This window comes from Macaca fascicularis, chromosome 17 (genome assembly GCF_037993035.2).
Source record: "Macaca fascicularis isolate 582-1 chromosome 17, T2T-MFA8v1.1".
NCBI classification, from domain to species: domain Eukaryota; kingdom Metazoa; phylum Chordata; class Mammalia; order Primates; family Cercopithecidae; genus Macaca; species Macaca fascicularis.
Genome location: NC_088391.1, coordinates 20,945,186 through 20,971,796, shown reverse-complemented (window position 1 = coordinate 20,971,796; position 26,611 = coordinate 20,945,186). Strand labels below are relative to the sequence as shown.

The following is a 26,611-nucleotide window of genomic DNA, read 5'->3' as shown; positions in this document are numbered from 1 at the left end:
TATTTTAATTGCATAGGGATATTCAATTGTTCCAGCACCAGCACCATTTGCTGAAAAGACTCCTGTCCTTCCTCTTTTGCACTGCCTTTAGACCTCTGTTGAAAATCAGCTGCCCACATGAGTGGGTCTGTTTCTGGGTTCTCTATTGTGTTCCATTGGTCTATGTGTCTATCCCTTTACTAATACTGTACTCTCTTGATTGCTTTATAGCTTTATATTTTATAGTGAGTCTTGGTTGACTCAGGTAGTATCGATTCTTCCACTTTGTTCTTCATTTTCAAAACTGTTTTAGTTAGAAAGTAATATTTTAAAACACAACTCAGGTCACATTGTCCTTAGGATAAAGTTTAGAAATTTTATCTTGGCTTAAAAGATCCAGCATGATTTGTCCATTACATATCTCTCTGACTTCTCTCAGGTAACTTGAATGCACAAAATTATTCCCAACCTTCTGCTGCACCCCTTCCCCCCAACCCCCAAATTCGTTCTCATCTGTCAGGTCTTAGTTTAAATGTCACTTCCTCAGAAGCTCTTGCTCCAATCTAAATTAGGGGCCCTTGTCATACTCTCTCATAACACTTCCTATTTCGGGACGGGAAGAGCGTGTTTATGTTTCCATGTGTATTTTAATTTTTCACAAAATATCTCAGGCCTACAAAAGTTTAAAGAAAAATACATTGAACGTCTTTGCACCCACAACCCATACTGGTAAGTCATTACCAATCGTTACCGGTCATTACCAGTATGGTCAGAGACTCCTGTGTTCTCCTCCCCTTCACTTTTGACAAACCAGAGGTAATCTCTGTTCTGAATGTGAGTTCAGTACTTATCATTCACAAAATAATATATAGCTTTATTTATTTATTTATTTATTTATTTTATTTATTTATTTTTTTTTGAGATAGAGTCTCGCTCAGTCGCCCAGGCTGGAGAGCAGTGGAGCGATCTCGGCTCACTGCAAGCTCTGCCTCCCAGGTTCACGCCATTCTCCTGCCTCAGCCTCCTGAGTAGCTGGGACTATAGGCGCCCGCCGCCACGCCCGGTTAATTTTTTTGTATTTTTAGTAGAGACGGGGTTTCACCGTGTTAGCTAGGATGGTCTCGATCTCCTGACCTCGTGATCCGCCCACCTCGGCCTCCCAAAGTGCTGGGATTACAGGCGTGAGCCTCCACGCCCGGCCTGCTTTTTTTATGTTTTTAATCTTTGATTGAATAGTATCGTATTGTATTTATTCTTATGTAACTTGGTCTATTTTTTTCACCATCATGTTTGTGAAATTTGAGGCTAAAGAAAAAAGCATTCATGACATTTGTTACAAAATGGGAAGGTAGGCTTTATGCAGGGCCATCTTGATAGGTATAGGGATGACTGCAAAGAAGTTTTGTAGTAAGGGAGAGAGATGGGGCTCAACTCTGAATATAACAAGCAAAAGTGGAAATAAGTGAAGGAGCAGGGTGGGGGTCAGTGGATGGAAAATTACTGAGAGAAAACATCTGGGGTAAGAGGGCATTCTGGCTGAAGAAACTTAACAGGATTCTTGCTGAGAGCAGCCCAGAGTGATCTGACATCACCTGGGGGATGGTGGCGAATGGGGAACCCAATCAGATATCAAGGGTTAGGGATTCTGGTTAAACTGACTTAGCAGGATTCTTGTTAACATTGAACAATGCAGAGATGAACGCAGAGACCCCAGAGTTGGGAACTAGTTGGGAAGAAGATTCAGAAGAGCCTGACTATAGTTCAGTCAGGGAGAGACTCTTTGTCATCATCCACACTGATAATTCTACTTTTATTTTCACTGCTTCACATACAACAATTTATTCATCTATTATTTGTCAGTGCAAATTTAGGTTCTTTCCAGGTTTTTGCTATGACAAATAATGGTGCTGTGAATAGCCTTGCACCTGTGTGCTTGTGTCTATGTTGAGTCTGTAGGGAGCATATTTAGGAGCAGAATTACCAATGGTGTTCCAGTAGCATAAAGGGGATCCTGGTGCATCCCATCCTGATCTACTCTTGTAAGGGTCAAACTTTTTATTGTGGTTTCACATTACCTTTTTCTGACTTCTAGTACATTTGAGTATCCTTTCATATGTTGTCATTTACTCTTCCAATAATTGCCTATTTATTTAGCTATTTTTCTCTTAGTTACTAGGAGGTTTGTTTCTCTTCTTTTGTTTAAGTAGTGTTACTAAAATATTCCAAACATATATAAAGTGCTTAGGACAGTGTCTGGCATGGGGGAAGAATTTTATAAATGTGGACTGTAAAAAAAGAGAGAAAGAATGAAAATCCCTAGGAGCATGGTGAAGGAAGATCCCAGGGTGACAGCCATGCACAGGTCTAACGTTAGAACAGATGACATTTCAGGAGAGATGTCTCTTAGAAAGTGAAATTGATAAGCCCAGTATATTTGAACATATTTAGAGATTTTAACAATTAGGGAACCTTGGGAATAAATTTGTACTAAATAAAACTAAACAAAACATGATGCTTATTAGCTCCAATAAAAGCAAAAAGTTATACAGGAAAAAGTAATGATAATATAAGACATAGCAAAGCTGTGGTTAGCATTTAGATAATTATAATAATATAAGCACTGGATGTTAATCCAAGCAAACTTATATGAATGTTTAGGGGGATGGGAAAATGGGGAGTGGGGGATTCGGGAATGAAAAAGAGTTAAGCTCTCTTCTTGCTTGGGAGGAAGACAAGAGATAATGCCTGAAGCTAAAATATCAAGAGGGCACCATAATGATGAAGGTGAATACCACAGAAATAGCTTAAAAAGTTGAAAGTGTCTCTGGAGGCAGGAAATGGTGGGGCGGGTGACGGGGCCGGGGGGAGTAGGGGGTAAAGCAGGGACTGTTCTTTCTTTAAGCCTTTTTGATACTTAATTCTATGTGCATGTAGATCTCTGATGAAAATTCAAGCTAGAATGATTTTGTAAAGTAAATCAAATCCAACCGTCTAATTAGTCTGGAACTAATGTATATCAGCCTTTTATAAAGAAATCAACTGTAAAGGCTACTCTTCTGGTGGCTTTCACAATAATGAGGTAGTTTTTATTTAATGCAGATGGGGAGAAATTTATTGCTTTCTTCCAACTGTTTTTCTTCTAGCTAAATGTTAGCTTTTTTAAAACCACAGGTCTGAGCTCTTTAAACACAAAATAATGATTCTTGATTGAAAGCAGTATTTTTTTTTAACTTTGGGTAAAATCAAAAATTTGGTATCAGCACAGTTTGGGGACACACATCACTCTTTTTATCTGTGAACACAGAAGTGTATTAAACCCAGTGATTCATAGGTATACATCAAATTACATTTCAAGGAGTGAGTTTTTAAATAGCATTTCACCTTCGCTCTGAAAATTGTCTTGGTTGTTTTGCCTGACAGTTTTTAATACCTCCTTCTAACCTTGGCATTGTGCATGTAAACTGTCCCCACTGTTCATGGGAGCTATGTGATAAACACTGCTGCAATGACTTCCCTTTAATGGTTAGTGAACTAATCCCTAAATACAATTTATACCTATCTTTGAAATCCACCTGGATTATAAATGTAATGGAAATTTACTGAGCCTGCATCCTCACTCCAGTGTTAAAATGTTTAAAATGGATGGATGAGGACTTGGCCAAGTTTGGAGGGAAACCTGGCCACAGTTTTCACTTCCTTAATTCAGTCAAGTATTCTGTTCAAGAATCTTTTTGTAAATATTCTTTTCTTCTGAGCTGACTTATTTTCAAATCAGTAAACATCAGTTTTTATTATTTTTAAGGTGCTTACTACTACTACCACCACTACCACCACCTTTACTATTTCCCTGAAGTGCTTTGTAGCCACAATTAGCCTTCTCTGATATATGAAAATAGTTTTTAATACCAGGAGTAAAATTCTTGCTTTCTACTTCTTGAAATAGTAGACACAGTCATTATTGCATTTTCTCACCATAGAATTAATTAGCAAAGTAAAAGAAAAAGAAAGATGTGGGAAAAAAGATATTTTTAAATAAGTTGGCTTACTTTGCTTTCACAGGCAATCTAAAAGTGCTGATGGCAGTAGCTCAACTTAATACTATTCCTTATTTGTAAAAGTGCCTCTAAGTGGCAAGCCAAAATGTGAGTAAGTTAGTTAGCGAGGCAGCTCCACTCATCTCTAGAGCTTCAATAACTGGTCACCCTTGGCAAAGAACCCTGAGCTATAAATAATTCAACCTACTTTAGCTAGGTTCAAGCAGCAGGAATTGTAAAAAATGATATATGATATAAAACTATCCAAGATTGACCTTATATCACAGGGAGAATTTCCATTGCAGACTGTGTGTGGCTTACGATAAGCATACTCATTTTGTACAGATGGCCACTTGAAGACAGCTAATCCAGCTGGGTGGTCAAATTATTACAATAACCCTATTTTCTTACCCATTCCTCTCCTTGGACATTGCTTTTTCTTCCTGCTGAGCTGTTTGTCTCTTGGGACAACCCATTGCCTAGCTCTGCAGCTCATACCTGGCCTCAGGGCTATGATTCCCACTCTGGAATCCTTTCCAAGTCCCCAGAGGCCCACAATGGTTTCATAAAAAGGAACTTTCCTCATTTTACTGTGAACGCCTCAAAGTCAGAGAACACATCTCTTTTCTGTATGCCCACTGCTTCATAGGATGTCTGGCGCAAAATACGCTCAAACACATTTGTTAAATAAATAAGAGATATGTCGAGTTTTTCAGCTGGCCTATTTAAAAGCCTTCAACTGCATGCATGAAATAAAAATGTCAAGTTTCTTGTTTTTTGCAAACTACATTTGATAAATTTGAATTTGAATTTATCCAGGACATCCTGGATACTTCATTCCAACCAGAAATTGTAATAAAAGATGGATGGATGGATGGATGGATGGATGGATGGATGGATGGATGGATGGATAAATATATCATTCTAATCAGAAATTGTTGTCCAAGATCAGATAGATAGAGAAACAGGTAGACAAAAATCTTAAAAAGCATGGGTTTTGTGTAGGGGAGTTTTTTTAAGAGAACTTGGTGGCCAAGGTTTTATAAAATGGAATATTTTACAAATAGCTATTTCCCTAGGGCCAACTCATATAGAAGTTGTGTGGAGTGGTGGCCAGAGCATAGATTTTAGTACTAAAAAGGCCTGGGTTTGAAAGCCATTGCCATCACTCATGTGCAGTGGTGGCCAGAGCATAGATTTTAGTGCTAAAAAGGCCTGGGTTTGAAAACCGTCCCCATCACTCTCCAGCTATATCACCCCAAATAAATCATATTATTACATTACCTCTATAAGCCTCAGTTTCCTCATCTCTCAGACAGGAATCTTAGTCTTTGTTGTTGTCAGTATCGAAAGCACTCTCTGTAAAGACTAAGCAGTGTTTCTGACACACCATGGTGGCAGTTAATGATTTTGAGGATGACGGTTACTCAGGGTTGTGAAATAGAAATCAATGAAGCCCAGGAGTTTGCTGGAAAACCAGCACTAAGGTATACAAATGACATCACATGAGTATAACAATTATAGAATTAGTTGAGGGCTCTGGACCCCTTATCTCTTTATCTTCCCCCAGTTTTCCATATTCTTTACTGTCCGGAATCGTGACAGCTAATCATAATCCCAAAAGACACGATCTCCACGCCATAACCCCAAATGTTGAAATTTCCAAAGAAAGATAAATATTCCTAAAGTCTAAAATTCTGACACAATCCCAAAGGATGAAAATCTCAAATATAATTCTGGAAAAAATAATTTTAAAATTACTTAAAAGATATTTATTTACATTTTTAAAAGGAGATTTATTTGAGAAACATGAAAACAGCAGAACAGGCCAGGGGTGGTGGCGCACACCTGTAATTCCTGCACTTTGGGAGGCCAAGGCAGGCAGATCACTTGGGGTCAGGAGTTCGAGACTAGCCTTGCCAACATGGTGAAACCCTGTCTCTACTAAAAATACAAAAATTAGTTGGACTTGGTGGCGGATGCCTGTAATCCCAGCTACCTGGGAGGCTGAGGCAGGAGAATCACTTGAACCTGGGAAGAGGAGGTTGCAGTGAGCCGAGATCACACCACTGCACTCCAGCCTGGGCAACAAGAGCAAGACTCTGTCTCCAAAAAACAAACAGACAAACAAAAACAGCAGAACACTTCACAAACCACTTTGCACGATAAACTAGGCAATAATAACATATACTTTTTGCAAGTGTAAACACTCAGGCATACTAATGACATCACATGAGTATAACAGTTATGAGCATGTGAACCATATTCATAAAGCAATTGGGCAAAAGGGAAATGTCATACATGCATATCAGTATGTTTGGCAGTTGAAGAAAAGACTGTCCCAGTTCTCAGAGAGAGACCAGTTCACCTTCTGTATTTGTCGCCTCTAGGCTCTTGGCTGATGGGTTGATGTCCACCAATATTGAGGGCAGATCTTCACCACCTGGTTCCCTCAGACTCACATACTAATCTCTTTTCCAGATTACAGATATAACCAAAATAATGCTTTACCACGTGTCTAGGTATTCCATAATCAGTCCAACTGACACCTAAAATTAAGTCCACAAATACACCCTTTGTCAACTTGGCACTTACAGGCATCTCCATAAACCATACTTAATTTCCAAACAAGGACAGTAACAAAGTAATAGCTCTGTCTAACATGATGCAATTATACTGTGATTGTGATTTTCAGAATTTTAGATTTTAGGGACTTTTATCTATCTTTTGGGATTCCAACAATCAGAATAATGGCATTTAGGATTGTGTCTTTTGAGGATTATGATCCAAATCCCAGAGTCCTCACCCCACTGCCCCATCCTCACCTCACCTTCCCCTGTCTTGCAGGGCCCTAATAATGACAGATGCTGTGTGATGGGCAACCCCGTCGGTGCTTTGCATTTACTAATTTCATCTAAGATAATGCTTATGATGCTCAGATGCTGTGGTCCTCTGAGGTTGTTACCCCCATTTCACAGTGGGGTTGTTATCCCCATTTTATAAATGAAGAAAGCAGGCCTCAGAGAGGTCAGTAACTTGACCAGCATAACACAGCTCGGACAGGAGCAGAACTTCCTACCAGGTCAGTCTAATTAGAGAGTGTGCGGATTCCACCACATTTTACTGCATGGTTGTTGCTTCCTAAGAAGGAAAAACAGTTCAGATGATGAAATATTTTCAAAAAAACTGTAAGTGCGAAAACATTGACTCATCTTGGGAAGCTATCAAAGACAATGAAAATAACTTAGGTTATTTTCTGACAGTAAAGAATCACAGCCCAATGTGCTTTCCTGGGGGAAGCATATTTCTCAGAGTGTAGCCATGAGAGTTGACCCAGTACCTTGTCAAGTAGATCCCAGAGTTCTACCCTTGGCTACGGATAACTTGATTCCACTTTTAGCAGCATTTTGGTATCGTGCAGTAATTTAATCCTTGGCTCATGTCATGACTTGTTTGTAGATGTTACTCCTCCACAAACATCTGGTTATATAGAAGTCACTGATCTTCAATCAAAGAAACTCCGATATATCCCTATTCCCAGGTAATCCAATTCACCTTTGTTCTTAGCTTAGTATGTCACTAAAAAATGAGTAATTTCTTGCTAAGTACTATGAATAAATGTGTACTTTTTGCTTCTTTAAATAGCAAGCTCTTTTTTTTTTCCAGTTACAGTTGGTTTCTGTCTTGCTGTTCTTCTGCATGTTTTCCTGGCATTTTTATTTTCATTTTGTAAAAATATTCCAGTGTTACATAGGTATAAGTCAAATAGCCTGCAAGTCTTTGTTCTCTTTTGTTTGATCTGTTCTAGTAAGTTTTTCTGTATCTGAAATAGCATTTTTAGTATTACAAAAATTATACTTACTAACTTTATATATTTGTTTTCTGAAGTAAATGTGTTCAAAATATCAAAAGAATTTAAACAGATTTCTTTAATATTGTTTTGATATATGTTATTATGCATCTGCAGTCAGGAAGGTTATACAATAGCCAAAGGATCCAAAGCTTTATAATAGGACTCATTACTGTTCTCCTCCTTCATTATTGTCCCACAATGGAAGCAAAGCATTTAAACTAGGTAAACTGAGGATATAAAAACAGAAACAATAAAGCTTGATCTCTCCCTTGAAGAACACAGGTGTCGTCACCTGGAGCCCGTCCCTTTCTGGGTGCATCCATGCCTTATTTCCCTTTTCCAACCTAAGCTTGCACCTGCTTTGGTCTACTTAGCCTAGGTTCCTCTTTTTTCCTTTCTTTGCCCTCCACACCAAAGCCTTCTTCCTCTAATCTTTCTACTCTATTTTGACCTAGATTGCAATCACATCCCACTGTATGATGTACTCCCTCACGCTGCCACCAAGCCCTCACAACACAGTGGTTGAAGCCTTGGCTAGAAGCTCTAGCAGAGTAGCCTGGAGGGCCTGCAGAGGAAGACCAGGGACCCAGAATCTGTCAGTTACCCAAAATGTCCCCAGGCTTCCTTTCTTCCCCCTTCTCCAACCCTTGAAAGAAAATAGCTCGGCATTATAGCACAAATAACTCGGGAACACAGCTTCATTTCTTAGGACTCTTTAATCAGATTCAAAAAATATGAAAACAAAATCATTATTCAAAGAAATAGATTTACTTCTTCCAACATATATGACTTCTTGGAACATCCTAATGTGTTGGTTTAATGGAAAATGACTTTTAATCATTTGAGGAAATCACATATTCCATCTTAATTATATGCTCATTAAAAATACTACTAATTCAAGTAACAAAAGCAAATAACATATTTTAACATATCCAAAGCATTGATAATTTTTTCCAGTATCTATAGTCATTTTTCTCTCACTAGTTTTTTATTTCAGTGTTTTCTCTTTTAACTTTCTGTGTGAATCACATGTTATACCTGCCATGGAAAGAACATCTGGAAGAGCAGCTGTGTGCACAGCCCAGAGCCAGCTGCCCACAGTAATTCATTCAGTTAGAGCTGCACTGTCCAACGGAAATATAATGAAAGCCATACATGTAATTGTTTCTTTCTTAGTAGACACATTAAAATATTGTTTTAAGGTGAAATTAATTTTAATAATATCTTTTATTTAACCCAGTATGTCCAAAATATTATTTTGATATGTAGTCAATAAAAATTTTTAATGAAATAGTTTACATTCCTTTTTTCTCCCTAAGTCTCTGAAATTCAGTATGTATTTTACACTTAAAGCACATCTCCATTTGGACTTGCCACATTTCAAGTGTCATATGATTTAGAGTCTGTTTCATTGTCAGTATGTCCTGAGTTTCTCTTGAGATTAACTACTGCTTTCTTTGGCATATGTATAAAATCCAAAGGAACAACCCATCTGGACTTCAGGTTTTTTGCTAGTTGCTTAGATTTAGCATTCTGCTAGATATCAGGAATTTTTCATTTGATAGCTAATTTCAAATAATAGAAAATACAATAAAGCTGTATGTAACTTCGGGGCCAAAATGAATACATCACTTTTGCTCTCACATATTTTTCTTCAAAGTTTTATATTATTTGCATTTGTAAAACAGTACTGCCAAGCTTTCATATGTGGCTGTTACACATTTAGGCTGCACTCTACTGTAATTCTATGTGTTCATTTAAAACTTTGTTATTATTTATAAGGAAAACATTCTTTAAGTGAAGAAAAGAGTTTAGACCTAGTGTGCAAATTGTAGTAAATGTGTGGTTTCTTCAGTAATTCTTTTTTTTAATACATTAAAGAAATTGCCTGTAAATGTAAAGTTTTGCCGTGAAGAGTTAAATAGTGACAACTAGTAGGTACAGTGCTCAATAGAATCCTACAGCTTGGGTGTTCTTGGCAGAATTTCAAACATCATAGTTACAAATGGATAAATTTCATTATTCTTGAATTGCTCCCTACTCCATCATCTGTAACTACTAAGTTTTTTCCTGCAGCAAGTATTTATTGAATGAGTATCATGTATTATATCAAATGTTACCTTCTTTGAGCCCTTCTGGGAGTCCTGTAAAGTAGCTCGGAAACATATGGTCCCATCCCACTGTTGTTCTCCTCATATAAACATTTTCTGAGTCTTCCGTGTCCAAGAGTGGCCGCCCTTGTCACTCTGTGTTTAGTATCAACTAAGGCAGATTGAAAAAAGGTCAAATTAGTCTTGATTTATCTTTCAGAATATTATAAGAATTTACCTAATATATAATGGTTTTGTGTTTTTCCAAAATCTGCAATGATAGCTTATTATGTTTTTCTTATCAGGCCATCTCTTTAGACTATTTATTTCATATAGAAAATATCAGATGCATTTTGCGAGCCAACACTAATAATTGGAATTTATAATCTGTTATCACTTTTGTATGATAAGAGCTATACTCATATAAAGGAGATATGCAGTTGACTCTTATAGACAAATTTGCATTCCTAGAAATTACTGTACATACATATATATACACACACATATACAAATGTCAGAAATATATACTAAAGGAAATATGTGTGAAATATATAATAAACCTATACATTCCTTGTTATAGATTCATGTAACTTTCTAAGTCAGAAAAGGCAAAATATCACATACAAATGCAGTCGAAATGCATAAACAAAACATTGGTTTCAGCTCTGACATTAGGCCTCTAAGGAGTGAGTCCAGTACTGCGGGCATGTGAGGTGTGAACTGGTGAACTAGTTCCTTTCTTCCTGACAGTGGAAGTTAGTATCGTCCACAAATACAGGAAAATGCAAAGAACTAGTAAATTACTGTGTATGTTTGCTCGTTACAGATGGTTCCGTTGATATCTTGTCTTTTAATATGCTCATTATTAGAGTTCTTAGATCAGGCTGTTACAGCAGAATACTATAGAGTGGGTAGCTTAAGTGACAAATATTTGTTTTCAGTCTGGAGGCTGGGAAAGCCAAAATAAAGGGGCCAGCCAATTCAGTTCCTAGTGAAGGCTGTATTACAGAGGGCTGACTTCTTGCTGTATCCTAACATGAGCGGGGGGAAAGGAAACAGAGAGAGACCACACGCAAGTGCGAGCTTTCTGGTCTCTTCTCGTAAGGGCCCTAATCCCATTCTATAATAGGGCTTCTACTCTCACGACTTCATCTAAGCCTAATTACCTCCCAAAGTACCCACCTCCTAATACTATCATATTGGGGGTTAGGGCTTCAACATACGAATTTGGGGGATACAAGCATTTAGTCCATAGCAAATTCTTTATAGCAAGTTTAGAGAACCTAATCAGTTTAAACCGGCTTTGTTTCCTGGTCTACCAATTGGTTATATACCGTGATCACTTATAAAAAATCTTTCTTAAAATAGTCTTTCTGGTTTTTTTTTATATTCATGATTGTCCTGCCTCATGTTTGCTTACAAACCCTGGGCATGTTTGTTTAAGAACTTTTGCTCATAGCATATCCTCATAACCTTCCTATGCAGTGACATAGGTAAGAGCAGGTATAAAAGAATGAGTAGTGTGAGCATACTTTTTCAACAGTAAAGAACATTACAATGTGCAGTGTTATCCCTCCTGCTTTATTTTTATGGTCTCTTAGCTTCACTTGGATTCCTTTTTCCAGATCAGAATCTCTCTCGCCGTATACCACATGGCTGTCTACCATTTCCGACACAGATGCACTGCTAGCGGAGTGGGACAAAAGCGGTGTTGTTACTGTTGATATGGGAGGTCACATCAGGCTTTGGGAAACTGGACTTGAACGTCTGCAGCGATCTCTCATGGAATGGAGAAACATGATTGGACAAGATGACAGAAATATGCAGGTACCATTTGAATTCATCTTATCTCTTAGAGGTGCACATTCAAGTATAAATTTAGTTCCAGATGCCACAGTCATGAAAATTTCTGGGCCAGTGACTCAAAAATAGTTGCTTAAAGACTGAAAGAATTTTTAGATTCAAAATAAAAAGACAAAGAACTTTATCCATCTAAATGATGAAAAAGTAAAAATGTGCCTTTTTTTCTGTCAGTGCTTAAACATGCAGGTTACTGACATCACAACATATGAATACAATCAGCAGCTTTTATTTTTTTAACCTTAAGCAGTAACCAGTTTCCAGCAGCACCTTTGCATCTGGTCTCACTTTTACCATCTTCAGTGTCAGCATCTCTACATGCTACCTAGGAAACAGAAACATTTAGGAACTAGAATACAGCAGGTTATTACAAGACCAGAACCTCTAAACTGGAGAAGGTGAGCAAAAATATGCATCCAATAGAACGTTTTTTACCAACTTCCTTATTTCCAGGTAATGCAAATTTACTAGTCAACAATAAGTAGACCCAACCCTGCACTAGAGAAAAACATGGGAACAGGCCACCAAAGTGAAAGGAAACCTGACAACTCCAGAAATGACTCAGTCATCATCTAATCAATCTAGTTCCTATCTGGAACTAATTTGAAGAATGAGGAAGGCTATAGACCCATATGTACTAAAGCATATAATAAAAGGATTTATTTACTATTCATTTATTTTAATCTTCAGAACAAAACCTCTCCTGTTTACATTACTTGCTTATCCAACAAAAGGAAAAATAGGTTCCTACCAGTCAGGTTGCTCCGCAAAGAGCTGATTAGCAAAATAAGAAAATTTCTACAGACTATTTCATTAATACCTGATTAACAATTCCTATTTTATGTGATTATTTTTGTGATTTTATTTAAATAGAAATAGATATATAATAATAATTCTCTTAGATTCTTAAAAGCTTGTAGGAACATTTTGAAAGCCTCAAACCAAAGTAGAACTCAAATCTTTTTGAAGGAGTATAAATGTATTAATTTAATTAAGCTAAAACAAATGTATGACTCTAAAATAAACATGTGATTAAGTAAGTGCCATGGACTGATTACAGCAATAGACTGAATGTTGGTTACTACTCATAACAATATTTAGAAAACCAATTAATTATGGCCTGTTTCATTTATTATTCTAAACATTAGTTTCTTCTCTTTTCGAATTAAGCTCCTGTTCTCATTACAGTCATTGGTGTCTAATAGTAAATACTATTGTGTTTGAATTTCTATATTTTATACGTGGTAGAGCTCAAAGGTCATGTTTTCCATCTGGTCAAGGTTAAGTTTATTTTTCACAAGGGGCTTTACAAAGGACTTTTACGGATCATTTAATAATTGTTCTTGACTACTGCAAAAATGAATTTGTATTTGTTTTTTAATCATGTAGGCCTTCTCTTCCAGTTAGTTCTCTGGCTATATATACATCTTTGTACTCCTAGCTTGTAGCACAATGATTGGTGCAATAAGCAATTAATATGTTTGTTTATGCTCACACTCCTGTATACTAAAACGTGCTGGTAATTGAAACTGTTTGATAACAAATGGATTTTTTCTTTTAAACTGTCACAAATTGTTTTTATGTAACTGAATAAATATTTATTGAATGAGTATATATTGTTATTAAGTTAGAAATGAACAGAATTGGGCCGGGCGCGGTGGCTCAAGCCTGTAATCCCAGCACTTTGGGAGGCCGAGATGGGCGGATCACGAGGTCAGGAGATCGAGACCATGCTGGCTAACACGGTGAAACCCCATCTCTACTAAAAAATACAAAAAATTAGCCCGGCGAGGTGGCGGGCGCCTGTAGTCCCAGCTACTCGGGAGGCTGAGGCAGGAGAATGGCGTGAACCCAGGAGGCGGAGCTTGCAGTGAGCTGAGATCCGGCCACTGCACTCCAGCCTGGGTGACAGAGCGAAACTCCGTCTCAAAAAAAAAAAAAAAAAGAAAAAAGAAATGAACAGAATTATAGTATCTAACATCTCAAGAATAATCAAAATATTCAGCTACATCACACAGTGCAATATCTGAACTTTCCCTAAACTAAACATTTTCCAGGACATGTGTAACTTTATGTCTCCAGTTTAAAGTTCAGCTATAAGCCAGGCATGGTGGCACATGCCTGTAATCCCAGCTACTTGGGGGGCTGACGCACAAGAATTGCTTGAATCCAGGAGGCGGAGGTTGCAGGAGCTGAGATCGAGCCACTGCACCCCAACCTGGGCAACAAAACAAGACCCTGTCTCTAAAAAAAATAAAATAAAGCTCAGCTATTACAGAAATAAGACATATTTAGTAATAAAGTTATATAATTCAGAGTTGAATGGTAGTTTCATTTGGAAAATTTGAATAGATGTTATCTAACATTCTCCTTTGATCCCTAAGTTCCGTTGATCCATTCTGGTTGATATTAAAAATGCATACTTATATACATACTCAAACATGAGTCTGTATTCTTATGTTTAAACAGACAAGACTAATTGTCTTAATAATCTGTCATTGTTTTAATTTTTTGTCATATCTCTCCTCTTCCCTGCTTGGTAAATAATGAGACAGCTTATTTAATTGCTCTTATTTGGACCAGCTCATCTCATTACTTACAAGTAGTTTACACAACCAAACCTAAATGGAAGTCATTCCAGGGCCAACAGTAATAACAAGCAAATATTTGTCTTTTACAGTTCCCTTTCTGTTTGATCTTTCGAACTATTCTTCATTTATATACTCTTTATTCAGCACAGATCTGCTCCTAACTTCAGAGCTTGGAAAATGCCTGTCATAGAAGTACTGAAAAAAGAGAATAGGTTCTCCATACCCTGCTTACTTATGACTTGCTGGCTGCAAGCAGCTTCCCCATCACTGACAGAGTAACCTGATCTCCATCTAGTGGCCAAATGGGCTTACTTTTTACATCATGGAAGTTAACAGGCCTGCTGGCATGAAAGGTTTATACACTCTTGTCTCGTATGGTTCCTGTTGAGCAAGATAGGCGCCTTTAGGTCAGCAGTGAGAACAGGGCAAATAACCTGCCATGCCATCCACCACGTAAGATCCCCATGCCTCCTGATTCCTCTGCATTGTAGCAAAGGAACTGTCCATATTGAGATAAACAGTATATTAATAGTTACACGGTTTATCACTACTCTGTCTTTGCTACATTTCAGCCTTCTGGAGTTATTAGCTTTGCCGTTGTTGATTTGAGTTTTTGTTTTTGTTTAATGAATTCATTGGTGTTTTTATTTGAGTACAGCTTACAAAAGAGTATTTTTTGAGCTCTGCGTATAAAAAATGTGTTCATTAATTTTACATGCTTTGATAGGAACATGTGTTTTTCCTATAATAAATAACCATAACAACAAACTGAAAGGATTATTATAAATGTAGTTTTAAGAGCCCATTATTAAGAATCTATATTTATTACTTTTAGATTTCATATTTTCAGAAACGTGGGTTAATTATAAGTCAAAATTCTTCTGGCTATATTTAAAGTATATTATTCATACTTTTACTTAGTTACATTTGTATTTCTTCCAAGAAGGCTGTTAAAGCTATACCACGGTTTTCCTCAGAAATCAAATCATCTTCTCTTGATGATTATTTCTGTGGGAGCAAAAAGGCTTAACAGGTTATAGCTTTCAAATGTTATTTTCTAATTAGAAGAAATCACAAAGTGAATCTTCTATATATTGCTGGTAGGATCTCTCTGCCTTTGAATAGTACTTAAGGAAGTACTATTCAAACTATATTCTTTAACAATGGATGCAATCTTCTGAAATACAGTGTGAGACTGGAACTTTTTCATCATTATAGTGGAGACATTGCCTGCTACACAGTAAGCACACACTCAACATTTGAAAATAAAAAGGAGTGAGGCATAGAAAGAAATACATGGAAAAGATAATTAATTTATGTTAAGCACCATTAGTCGATTCCCCCTTTTAGAGAGAATGTTCTAGGACTATGAATAAATGCAGTTTGATATACTTAGGTAACTAAGCTTGGCCTTTTCTGTAATCTCCAGTCCAGCAGTTTTGATTTTTGAAGATCTCAGTAGAATATTAAGTTCTACTTTCAGTTTTAGAAACCACGGGATTATTTAACTGGCTGTCTGTTAGTAAATTTACAGGGTAGGTTATCTTCAGATCCTCTATGGGATTATGAAATCCTTTGTTCTTTTTAAGGAGCCTAGTTTACTCTTAAACGTCATTCTTTACTTTGATCAATAACTCTGAAAAAATAGTCTGATTCAGTGGATCATTGTTACAGAACAATCCGTATTTTGTAGGATTGTTATATGTACGTATGTCTTTGGGAATCTTTCATGGCCCAGAAAGGCAATGCTTTTCTGAACTTTTATAATTTCCCACCATCCATGTCTCCTCGCCACGTGTCAGTGGAGCTGGCTTTCAGCAAGATGATCCAGCTGTTTCCCTATGTGGTAACACTTGGGCATTGCCTGTAATGATTTTTTTTATTGTTTATGCCTATTAGAGAAGAACCAGCCATGGAAATTCATTTTGAATCTTTAAGATTTTCAGGAGTACCTAGTGAAAATGCCAGATCCCCCTGAGAAGTGCAATACCCGGTGGTGTGCTAGTAAACCAGTTCTCATGGAGACTTGGGGGTTGTTAAGTTTGCCAATTTCCATGGTGCAAACACCCCCACCATGATTTCAAGCTATCAAGGGTTAGCAGTCAGCTTGAAAAAATTCCTAAATACTTAGCAATTATCTCTCATAGGCTGGTATAGGTTAGCTCTATCATGCCACTTGCTTATTTAGGGCTTTATCATCTAACTCCCCAAGGAGAATTATAGCAGTCACCTAACAGCAAGGCTTTCAGAAATGAGGCAATGAGATGGTGATAGGGACAGAGAGCAATGAGAAAAAAGGGAGAAAGGTACAGAGAACACAGATAAGATAGTATCATGTTAGCTCAGGAAATGTGGAAGCCTGCAGTTACCCCAGTCACAAATTGGCCATACTCTTCTTGAACCAGAAATTTGGTTTGAGTAAAGAATTGAAGAAAAATCTGCCCTGAAGTAGGATAACACTGCTGGGTTCAAGCATATGGGCCTCCTTTCTTATACAGATGGTATTTCAGAGAGAAATTACAAGTTGACTTTTACATTCCTCTAAAAGAAAAGCTTCCATTGGATCACAACATTATCAGTAATTGCTAAATACAATTAAAATTAAATCAGCAGTCACCTCCCTAAGGCAAGCAAATCAACAAGTTCATGATTCTAGGGAGGCCGTGAGGTTTCATTAACTTTTTATGCATCTCCAATAAGAATGATACTCCTATAAATTATGAAAATTACATTATAGAATGTTAAACTAATATTTAAAATAGAAATATTATCCTACTTTCCCTCTTTAGAAAAGGTCTAACCTTAAAAAATTCCTTTTCAAATCATCAGCAGGACTATTTCAACCTCCTCCTCTCAAGACAGGCCGTAGGATAATTATGTCACCATATCACTAGTGCGTATTGTTCAGCAATATGATCAGCCAGTCAAGAGGTAATTTTAGCAATATTTATTTAAAGTATAAAGAAAAATTAATTCTGCAGTATACTGGCTATAAACTGGAATGTCAAATGCAATTAATAGGTGGACAGTCAATGACTCTGGAACTGTTACAGTTCTGAGCTCATTTAGGTGTACACTTAAATGTAAGTGTATATACAATCACAATGGCTGTAGAAATAAAAGCTTCTTGCTATTATATTTATGATTTTATTCATAAGCAGTATGACTTACCGTTTAAGAGCATGAAATTTGTAGCGTTCAAACCTAGATTAAAATCCTGGTTCAACTTTGTAGGTGATCTCTGGCAAATTACTTATTCTTTCAAAGCCTCACTTTCTAATCATAATATAAAAATAATTGAACCTTAACAAAGTTGTTGTAAGAATGAAATACAGTAATGCCTGGTACAGAGTAAATACTCAGTAAACAATAAAAAATAGAAACTTAGAATTTAAGTTAATATTGGGCTACAGAATTCCTCAATGCTTTATGGAGACAAAGCCAAATTTAAATGAAAGAGTATTACTCAAATACCTAATACTAACTTATGATCCAACGAGTTACATAATTCATCATCTATACTCGTGTTAAAATGTAAGCTTTGTTTATAATCCTGTTTGGAAAAAATTTTGTCAGATCCAGAAAAGGAATTGTAAAAATGGTCTTTGCCTAAACCTGTCAGCTTGAAGAAAAGCAGGAAATCAATGATAAGACAATTGTCAGCAGAGGATTATGGCGTTTAGCCTTATTTAAAAGACAAATTAGAACAAGACCAAAAAACATGCAGCAAAGTATACATCATTTACCCTGAGTCCTGAGAACAGTAGAAAACAGGAAAAAAAAAAAAAAACCAAAACAACAAGAACAACAAACAGGGCAAATTTGAATCCTGTCTTTCTAAGCTTTTCATAGCTTTTTCCTCCTCCTATTTTAAGCTTTTGTTAGCAACAGAACTTGAAGATACTGTGTAGTTCTGAAGGTTGTAGTGTAGGGTGGCACTAAAATTTGGAAAATTAGTTGAAAGTCTGTCTAGGACATTGAGACATCCAGATTTTCTCCTCCATCCTATACTTCTAGGCAGCTGGCTCTCCTCCACCCTTACAAAGGCACCAGTTAGGACGGGAGGGAAACCGTACAGCTAACGAGAAGATAAAGTGAAAGTCTGCTTTTTTTACTTAGACTCAAGGAAGGTAGTAGCATCTATATTTAAGAATTTCACTGAACGAAAGAACCAGATGTACAGTATAACAAATGGAACACACACACACACCCCAAAGCATGTCCACTTGAAATTGTAGAACCCCATGGATAAAGAAATAAGGCTGACAACTTCTAATTTTGAAAGAAGTAGGGAACAGGTCATATAAAAGTGGCAGAAATCCTAATGGCACTGGGTTTCTCCAAAGCAGCATTGGAAACTAAAGAGAAAATCAAAGGGGGAAAATTATTTCTAGCTAGAATTTATATCCAGCCAAGCTATTAATCAAGTAGACTAAAAGCATTATTAAATGTGCAAGTCTCAAAAACAGTACATTCCTTCTGAAAAAGCTGTTGCATGATGTGCTGTCACTAAAAAAAGGGAGTAAACCAAGAAAGAGGAAGACATGGGTGGAAAGAGTGGCAAAGGTACTTCCCAGTTGGGCAAAATCATCTAACACAAAAGGCTGTTTGGTAATAAAGTGCTGAAGAGCTCATGTAACTTACTGAATACATTATGTCTAGATTCTGACATGATATATTCAGTAAGTTACATGAGCTATTCAGCACTTCGTTGTCATTACTATACAGGCAGTCCCCGATTTAATGATGGTTCAATTTAACAATTTTCCTACATCGTAAAGTAGGAAAATTGTTAAATTGAACCATCGTAAGTCAGGGACTGTATAGTCATGATAAAGTAAACAATATTGATTTGTTTCTGATAGCACTTTATTAGGGGGAATGAGGGGAGAAAAAAATGAGTGATGTGTGTTTGAGGTGGGAGAGGTAAAATCCTTACCTTTCATAATAGGAAGTCAATAGACAATGTCTGAAATTGAAAAATAAAGAGACATAAGAATATTACTTAGAAATATGGAGGTAAATAGTAGAAGATGTAGTAAGCAGAGTTGAAGTAGTTACCTTTAACCTCTTTAATTGCTTGAGGGGGAGACTGTGTCACAAGGGTGCTATTTTTTGTTACACATTTTGTAGTTCTGTTTGACTTATTAAACCATGTATGCTTATTACTTTGATAAGAATTAAAGATTACTTCAAAATAATAACAAGTAGGAATTTACCAGGTGGAAAAGAGGAATGAGGGTGGGCATGAAACAATTCCTCAGAAGCAGAGATTAAATTTAACTCATCTTTGGATCCTTGAAACTTAAAACAGTACTTTTTTTTTAATGGAACTGAATAAGCTGGTTAATTTTCTTTCTTTGACTTTAAAATGACTCAAGGATTCTAGTTCTGAATACAATGGAACAAACACTCACTTTGTCTCTCCCACTGAATGCAGCTATAAAACCTGGACAGAATGCCTGAGCAACTATTCAAAGTCCCTGAAAAATAAATGATAGCATATGAATTGAGGAAGAAGACTAGAATTTGAACTACCTAAATGGTAATTAGCTGTGAGTTTCTCACTTTTCCTCCAGCGTCTTCTGGTTTTGATTCAAGGCCGCTTGGAAATTGAAGTGGTACTCTCAGAAAACTAGGAATAGAAGGAAATTTTCTCAACCCAATAAAGGGCATCTGTAAAATCCCCACAGCTGGCGCCATATTTTAATGGTAAGAGACTGAACCCTTTCCCTGTAACACTGGGAAGAAGGCAAAGATGACCATGCTCACCATTCCTATTCAACATCAATAAGAAAAGAAGCAATAAGAAAAGAAAAATAAATAAAAGACATCCAGATTGGGAAGGAAGAAATAAAACTGTCCCTATTTGCAAACAACATAATTGCCTACCTAGAAAATCCCACAGAATCTATTTTTTAAAAAAAGACAAAACAAACAAGCAAAAGAAACTACTCTTAGAACTAATACATGAGTTTATCAAAGCCAAAAATCAATCACATTTCTATATACTAACAGTTGATAACTAACAACTAAAATTTTAAAATGCATGTACCGTTTACGAACAATTTTCTCTAAAAATGAAATATTTAGGTATAAATCAATAAGACTTGTGCAGGATATGTATACTGAATACTGCAAAACATTAATGAAAGAAATCAAAGACCTAAATAAATGGAGAGATATACAGAGTTCATGGATTAGAAAACTCAACATAATAATGATGTCAGTTCTCTCCAAATTGGCCTACAGATTTAACACAATTCCAATCCAATCTCTGCAGGATTTTGTTTATAGCTATAAATAAGCCAACTCTAAAATATATATGGGAAAATAAATGAACTAAATGAACCAAAATAATTTTTTAAAAAAAGAATAAATTTGGAGAACTCATACTACCTAATTTTAAGATTTACTCTAAAACTACAATAATCAAGACAGTGCGATGTTTGCAAAAAAATTAAATCAATGAAACAGGATAGACTGTCCAAAATTAGACCCACAGACATATTGCCAATAGTTTTCAACAAAGATGTCAAAACAGTTTAATGGAGAAAGGATAGTCAACAAATGGTGCTTTGAAAATTGGACATCCATATGCAAAACAAGCACATGTTTAAAACCTTGCTGATTTTTCAATATGCAAATAAAATTACACAATAGTTGCAAACCCAGGGATAATAATAGTACACAATAGTAATAATAGTATACAATGCCATGTATACAATAATAATGTATCCAATGCCATGCCATCATTCATTGTTGTAATTACATACATACTGTGAAGCTAATTCTTAAAAATAATTTGAAATGAATACTTTAAAACTTCTAAGGTCAAGAAAGCTAATTTGATCAGAGTGTTAAAAAAAAAAAAGTCTCAATCTATGGTATCATTTTTGGAGTAAGAAAATGTTCCAAGTATGTTATTTGCAGATGGAGAAAGTAAGGCCCAGAGAGGTTATATAACTTGCCCAAGATCACACAGCTGGTAAGTGGCAGAGTTAGTAGTTCTACAATTTGTGCTCTTTATCCACCATGCCCTACAGCCCAGGCAGCATTACCAACTTTCACTACCTAGTCACATATCCAGAGTGTCCAGAATATCTCCCCCTGCCAAAATCTGAAAATGCCAGTGGAGTTAAAAACTTGCCATTTGTCTCTGCATAACTCCATCAAATTATGTTGGTTCCCACAGAAGTCAGTGTTTCTGAGCAACCAAATAATTTTCAGCTCTGTGGCAAGCAGTAAGAAGAATCCTTTTAGATGCTCTTTAATTAATAACAGAAAACTGAATTCTCGGCCGGGCACGGTGGCTTATACCTGTAATCCCAGCACTTTGGGAGGCCGAGGCGGGCAGATCACGAGGTCGAGATCGAGACCATCCTGGCCAATATGATAAAATCCCGTCTCTACTAAAAATTCACAAATAAGCTGGACATGGTGGTGTGTGCCTGTAGTCCCAGCTACTTGGGAGGCTGAGGCAGGAGAATCGCTTGAACCCAGGAGGCAGAGGTTGCAGTGAGCCGGGATCGCACCACTGCACTCCAGCCTGGCAATAGAGTGAGACTCCGTCTCAAAAAAAAAAAAAAGAAAAAAAGAAAAAGAAAAAGAAAACCGAATTCTCAGTGATTCTCATGCTATTTCTTTAATCCCTGACATTCTTTCCTTTGATGAATAAATAAAATAAGTTGAAGTGTTGCAAAATTTCTGTTATTCAAGTGAGCAAGGCAGCAGGATCTGAACTTCCTTTCCAGAGGAGTGAGCCTGCTGTCAAGGAGTAACAACAAGCTCAGTTGCAGCAGGGTGATTCAGCGCGCAGAAGTGAGTTGATTAGGTATCCCATCACCACCCCTAAACAACGTTAAGGCTGTGTGGTGATGAGCTCATCAATCTTTCCTTCCTCAGGACGAATGGGACTCTTGGGAGTCCTCAATCTCTCTTTGAGAAATGAGACATTGAAAGACAGGACCCACATAGGGATACGGCTTCTCCTCGAGAATGTAGTGAAATCACTGTGGAGTGTTTAAAGGAAAGCCGATGCCTCTGGGATTTAAGAAGGGTGATCATCTGGCCAGGCACAGTGTCTCATGCCTGTAATCCCAGCACTTTGGGAGGCTGAGGCAGGTGGATCACTTGAGGTCAACAGTTCAAGACCATCCTGGGCAACATAGAGAAACCCTGTCTCTACTAATACAAAAACTAGCCAGGCATGGTGGCATGCACCTGTAATGCCAGCTAGTCAGGAGGCTGAGGCACAAGATTCCCTTGAACCTGGGCAGCAGAGGTTGCAGTGAGCTGAGATCATGCCACTGAACTCCAGCCTGAGTGACAGTGAGACTGTCTCAGAAAAAAAAAAAAAAAGAAAGAAAAAAAAAAGAGTGATCATCATTTCCATTCACCAGTGAAAATGTAGTAGTGTGATTATGGGAAGGTTAGAGCCCACACTTTTTCCTATATCAGTATCATTTTTTAAAGTATTTATGATAAAGCAAAAGAACATGAAAACAGACATCAAGGTGGCATGGAGAAAAGTAGAGAAACCTCATTGTTCCTTTTTGACAAATAGCATATGTTAAATCTGTGGTCATTTCATATACTTGCTTAACCAAAACTAGTCGTCAGTTTTCTGAACTGCCTTGGTTCAGTAGGTTGTCCCTTATCTCTGTAGGACACTTCACAGTTTCTGATGTATTCTCTTATGAAAGTGTTTCCAGAAGTCACCAAATTGAACATATTTTTGAATTCTGATAAAAAATTTTGTTGTTGTTGTTGTCTACTTAGGTATTTCTATATTGATATTGAGATCAGAATTCTGTAACGGCTGGATAGAGGTATCAGTAAGATACTCTATTTGAATAGACCTAGGAGCACAGGCCCTGGGAGTAGATAAACAAGAAAGACTGACACCCTGGGAGTCACACCAGTTGTGAATACTGTTTTCACTAATACTATTCTAATAGGAATTTTAAAAGAAGGAAGAATAATCCCTAAAATGGTATTAATAGTAATAATAATAGCCAATACTTACATGTGCTGATCATATACCAATGCTGTTCTCAGCGCACAGAGACAAATGGCAGGCCTTTAACTCATTTAATTATTATAAAAACACTATACAATAGGTACTGTTATTACCTCAATTTACAGATGAGGAAACCAAAGCACAGAGCTGTTAAGACACCAATGCACAGGGAGGTTAAATAACTTTCTTTGTACTGAAGCAATCTGCTTTTAAATGTATCATAACTTACCCATAGCCTCTGGCTGGAGACGTAGGGAAAGAACTGCATTTCTGAGTCCCGTTGATTCAAGGTCATGATAGGTGGTGTTGTTACTGATAAGCTTTCTCAGAAATTGTTTCAAACCTTGCTCCTGTCCAGTGACCTCTACCCTCAGTTTAAAGAATATGGATTTTAAAAATAATATAAAAGTTTTCCCTCTTGTTCATACATTGACATAATTAAATTTTAATTAAACTTTCATACAAATACTTAAGGAGACACAGACCTAACAAGGGTCAAAATGATTTTCTGGAACAAGTTTCATTTGAAGCTCTGCAGGATTTACTGGTAGGAAGATATAGGTATGAGAATAGGCCTTCTCCCATGTAATATTACTGCTTACTTTCCAGGCAGAGCATAGCCCATATATTTCCTCCACAATCTATAGCCCAAGAACTGAGCCACCAATGCCCTCTGCTTCCATTCAAAAACTGCTAAAAGCATTGACTCCCAGAGAGAAAAGTGCACCATTTCTAGAGTGGATGTGTGAAACCCTCAAGCCGTGGGGCGGAGCAGAAGCCTGGCTGGGACATAAAAGCAGCAAATTAGACTGGCTGGTCTGTCCCAGAGGAAGCTAGCATCTCATTCACTTAGAAGTCGCTTTTCTTTTCCAATCTGCATTGTTTCATGATTTCACTTTCACTAGTCAAGTATCAGTCTTATTTCAGCCATGTTTGTGTTCCCTTGAAATAACTGTGACTTTTATATGTGACATTTTTTAAAAAATTGACTTCTCAATAATTATCCGCCTATGAATAAAGTGAAAACTGTTAAGCACAATCTCAGTGAGAAACCCACCCTAATGAACAGCCTTCTAGCAGCCCCAAGCAACAATCAACATTTATAGATCCAAACATAATTATACATTTGCCATCATAAATACTTTTTTTGGTGCATAAGTTTTCCTGTGATGTCATATCTAAATCTAATGGCTATATCATTAGAATTCCAATTTCTTAAAAATTCTTTTGGTCCTCTCTTCCAATATTCTAGTTTGTTTTCATATAATAACAGTTTTCATTTTTAATTATTTATTCATTTTTAGAGACAGGATCTCACTCTGCCACTCAGGCTGGAGTTCAGTGGCATGATCATAGCTCACTAAAACCTACAACTCTCCTGGGCTCGAGTGATCCTGTCCCCTCAGCCTTCTGAGTAGCTGGGACTACATGGCCATGCCACCACACCCGGCCAATTTTTTTTTCTTTGATAAAGATGAGGTCTCACTATGTTGTCCAGGCTGGTCTCAAACTCCTGGCCCCAAGTGATCTTCCTGCCTTGGCCTCTAAAATCTCCAGGATTACAGGTGTGAACCACCACCCCTGGCCAATAACCATGTTTATTCTAGGGCTGGTTACAGCAAGGTCAGGGAACCATAATTTCCTAGGGAGATGGTGGTGATCCAAGCTATAGAATTTCTTTGTGGCATGGGCAGTTTGTCATCTATTAAATTACAAAAGTTATGGACAAATAATAGATAGTTGAGTCCCTTGAGAATCATTTAGCCAGCCATTTCTAGTGGAGCACTTACTCTATACCCAGCAATGTAGGCCTGATGAGGGGGATACTGAAAGATGAAACATGGTTGTTACCCGTAGGGAGCTTACACTGTATAACTGGGAGATGAGACTGATAGTCATGGAACAATAGCAAGGGGCACAAAACAATATATAGCCCAATGTTAAATTGGGAAACTTGGGCCCTGTGCTGTAGTAGTTCAAAGGAGACGTGTCTATGCAGATAAAATTCATAGGGAAAGGAGGTGGAGCTTGGTCTGGGCTTTTAAAATTGATTTTTTTTTAATAGTTAAAAAGGCGAGGGAAGGGCATTTCAGGCATTTTAGAAATCATGACTGCAGGCATAAATGTAAGAATGAGTGTGCTGTGTTTCCTTCATAAGAGGAGGAGTTATATCATAGACTTAGCCCACCACAGACTCAAGGATGACGTAGGTACAGACCCCAGAGAAGCAGTGAACAAATATCACAGCCAATTTAATGCAAGCACAAAGCCCACAGGGCAAATCCAACTTCAACACCAACTATCCCAAGGAGCTAGTGGCGTGGACACCAGAGCAGAGATGAGAGTAAAAGCTGAGTCTGGAGCCACAGGAAACACACAGCCTAGCAGATTTGAGAAGACAGAGTGTGGTTTAATTTCCACACACTAATATCTTGATGACACTGGAGGTTTTTTAAAGCAGTTGAAGGGAAGCTCACCTTCCAGGCAACCCTTTGTCTGTCTGAAGCATACCCATCCTTTAGCATATCATAGGAGAAGCCTGACTATAGCAAACAGTCTTTTGAGCAGTAGTACAGTAAGGAGTCACATGAATAGGAGAGGCCGGACTGTGTGGAGGCCCAGAGAGGTTTTTACATTCCCTATGACTGGGAGCTGCTGACACTCATTGAATAAGAAAAATATAATACTGAAAGCTGTGTGTAGAAGGGTGGACTTGGGAGTGATGTGGTCTGGGAAGGAAGCCCGAGTGAAGCTGGGCAACTGTGAGGCTGAGGTAATGACCAGGTGTGAGTTGATGGAGACTGGCTGACTATGGGACATGGAGGCAGACATTATGGATATTTCAAGTTTGGATGTCTGGCAAAAAGGCAGATCACTGAAGGAACCAGGGAAGTTGGAGAGAAGATAAGGTTCAGGCATTGTGAATATGCTGTTCGAGGTAATCGTGATGTGTTAAGAAATTGAAACAAGGGACTAGAGCTTCAAGCTAGTGAGAGAGAGATTTATATAATGATCCTGAGCATGAAGGTTTTAGATGAAACCATAAAAATGGCAGATGCCAAGGAAAATGGAGCAATCAAGGAAAATGCTCAGGACAAATAGAAACATACATAGTCCAGTGTTTCCTTTTTTTCAGACTGGAGTCTCACCATTTTGCCTAGGCTGGCCTCAAACTCCTAAGC

The 26,611-nt window shown here is 37.4% G+C and overlaps 1 protein-coding gene across 2 annotated transcripts in view; it reads left to right on the top strand.

Moving 5' to 3' along the window:
* Positions 1 to 26,611, top strand: part of VWA8 (von Willebrand factor A domain containing 8) — a 381,025-nt gene that overhangs the window by 269,451 nt on the left and 84,963 nt on the right. Inside the window, exons 36-37 of one of the 2 annotated variants that reach the window (XM_005585735.5) lie at positions 7,473 to 7,554; positions 11,582 to 11,783. In XM_005585735.5, coding sequence (XP_005585792.3) covers positions 7,473 to 7,554; positions 11,582 to 11,783 — 284 coding nt within the window. The remainder of the gene's footprint in view (positions 1 to 7,472; positions 7,555 to 11,581; positions 11,784 to 26,611) is intronic. The other variant, XR_012426882.1, reaches the window with a different exon arrangement.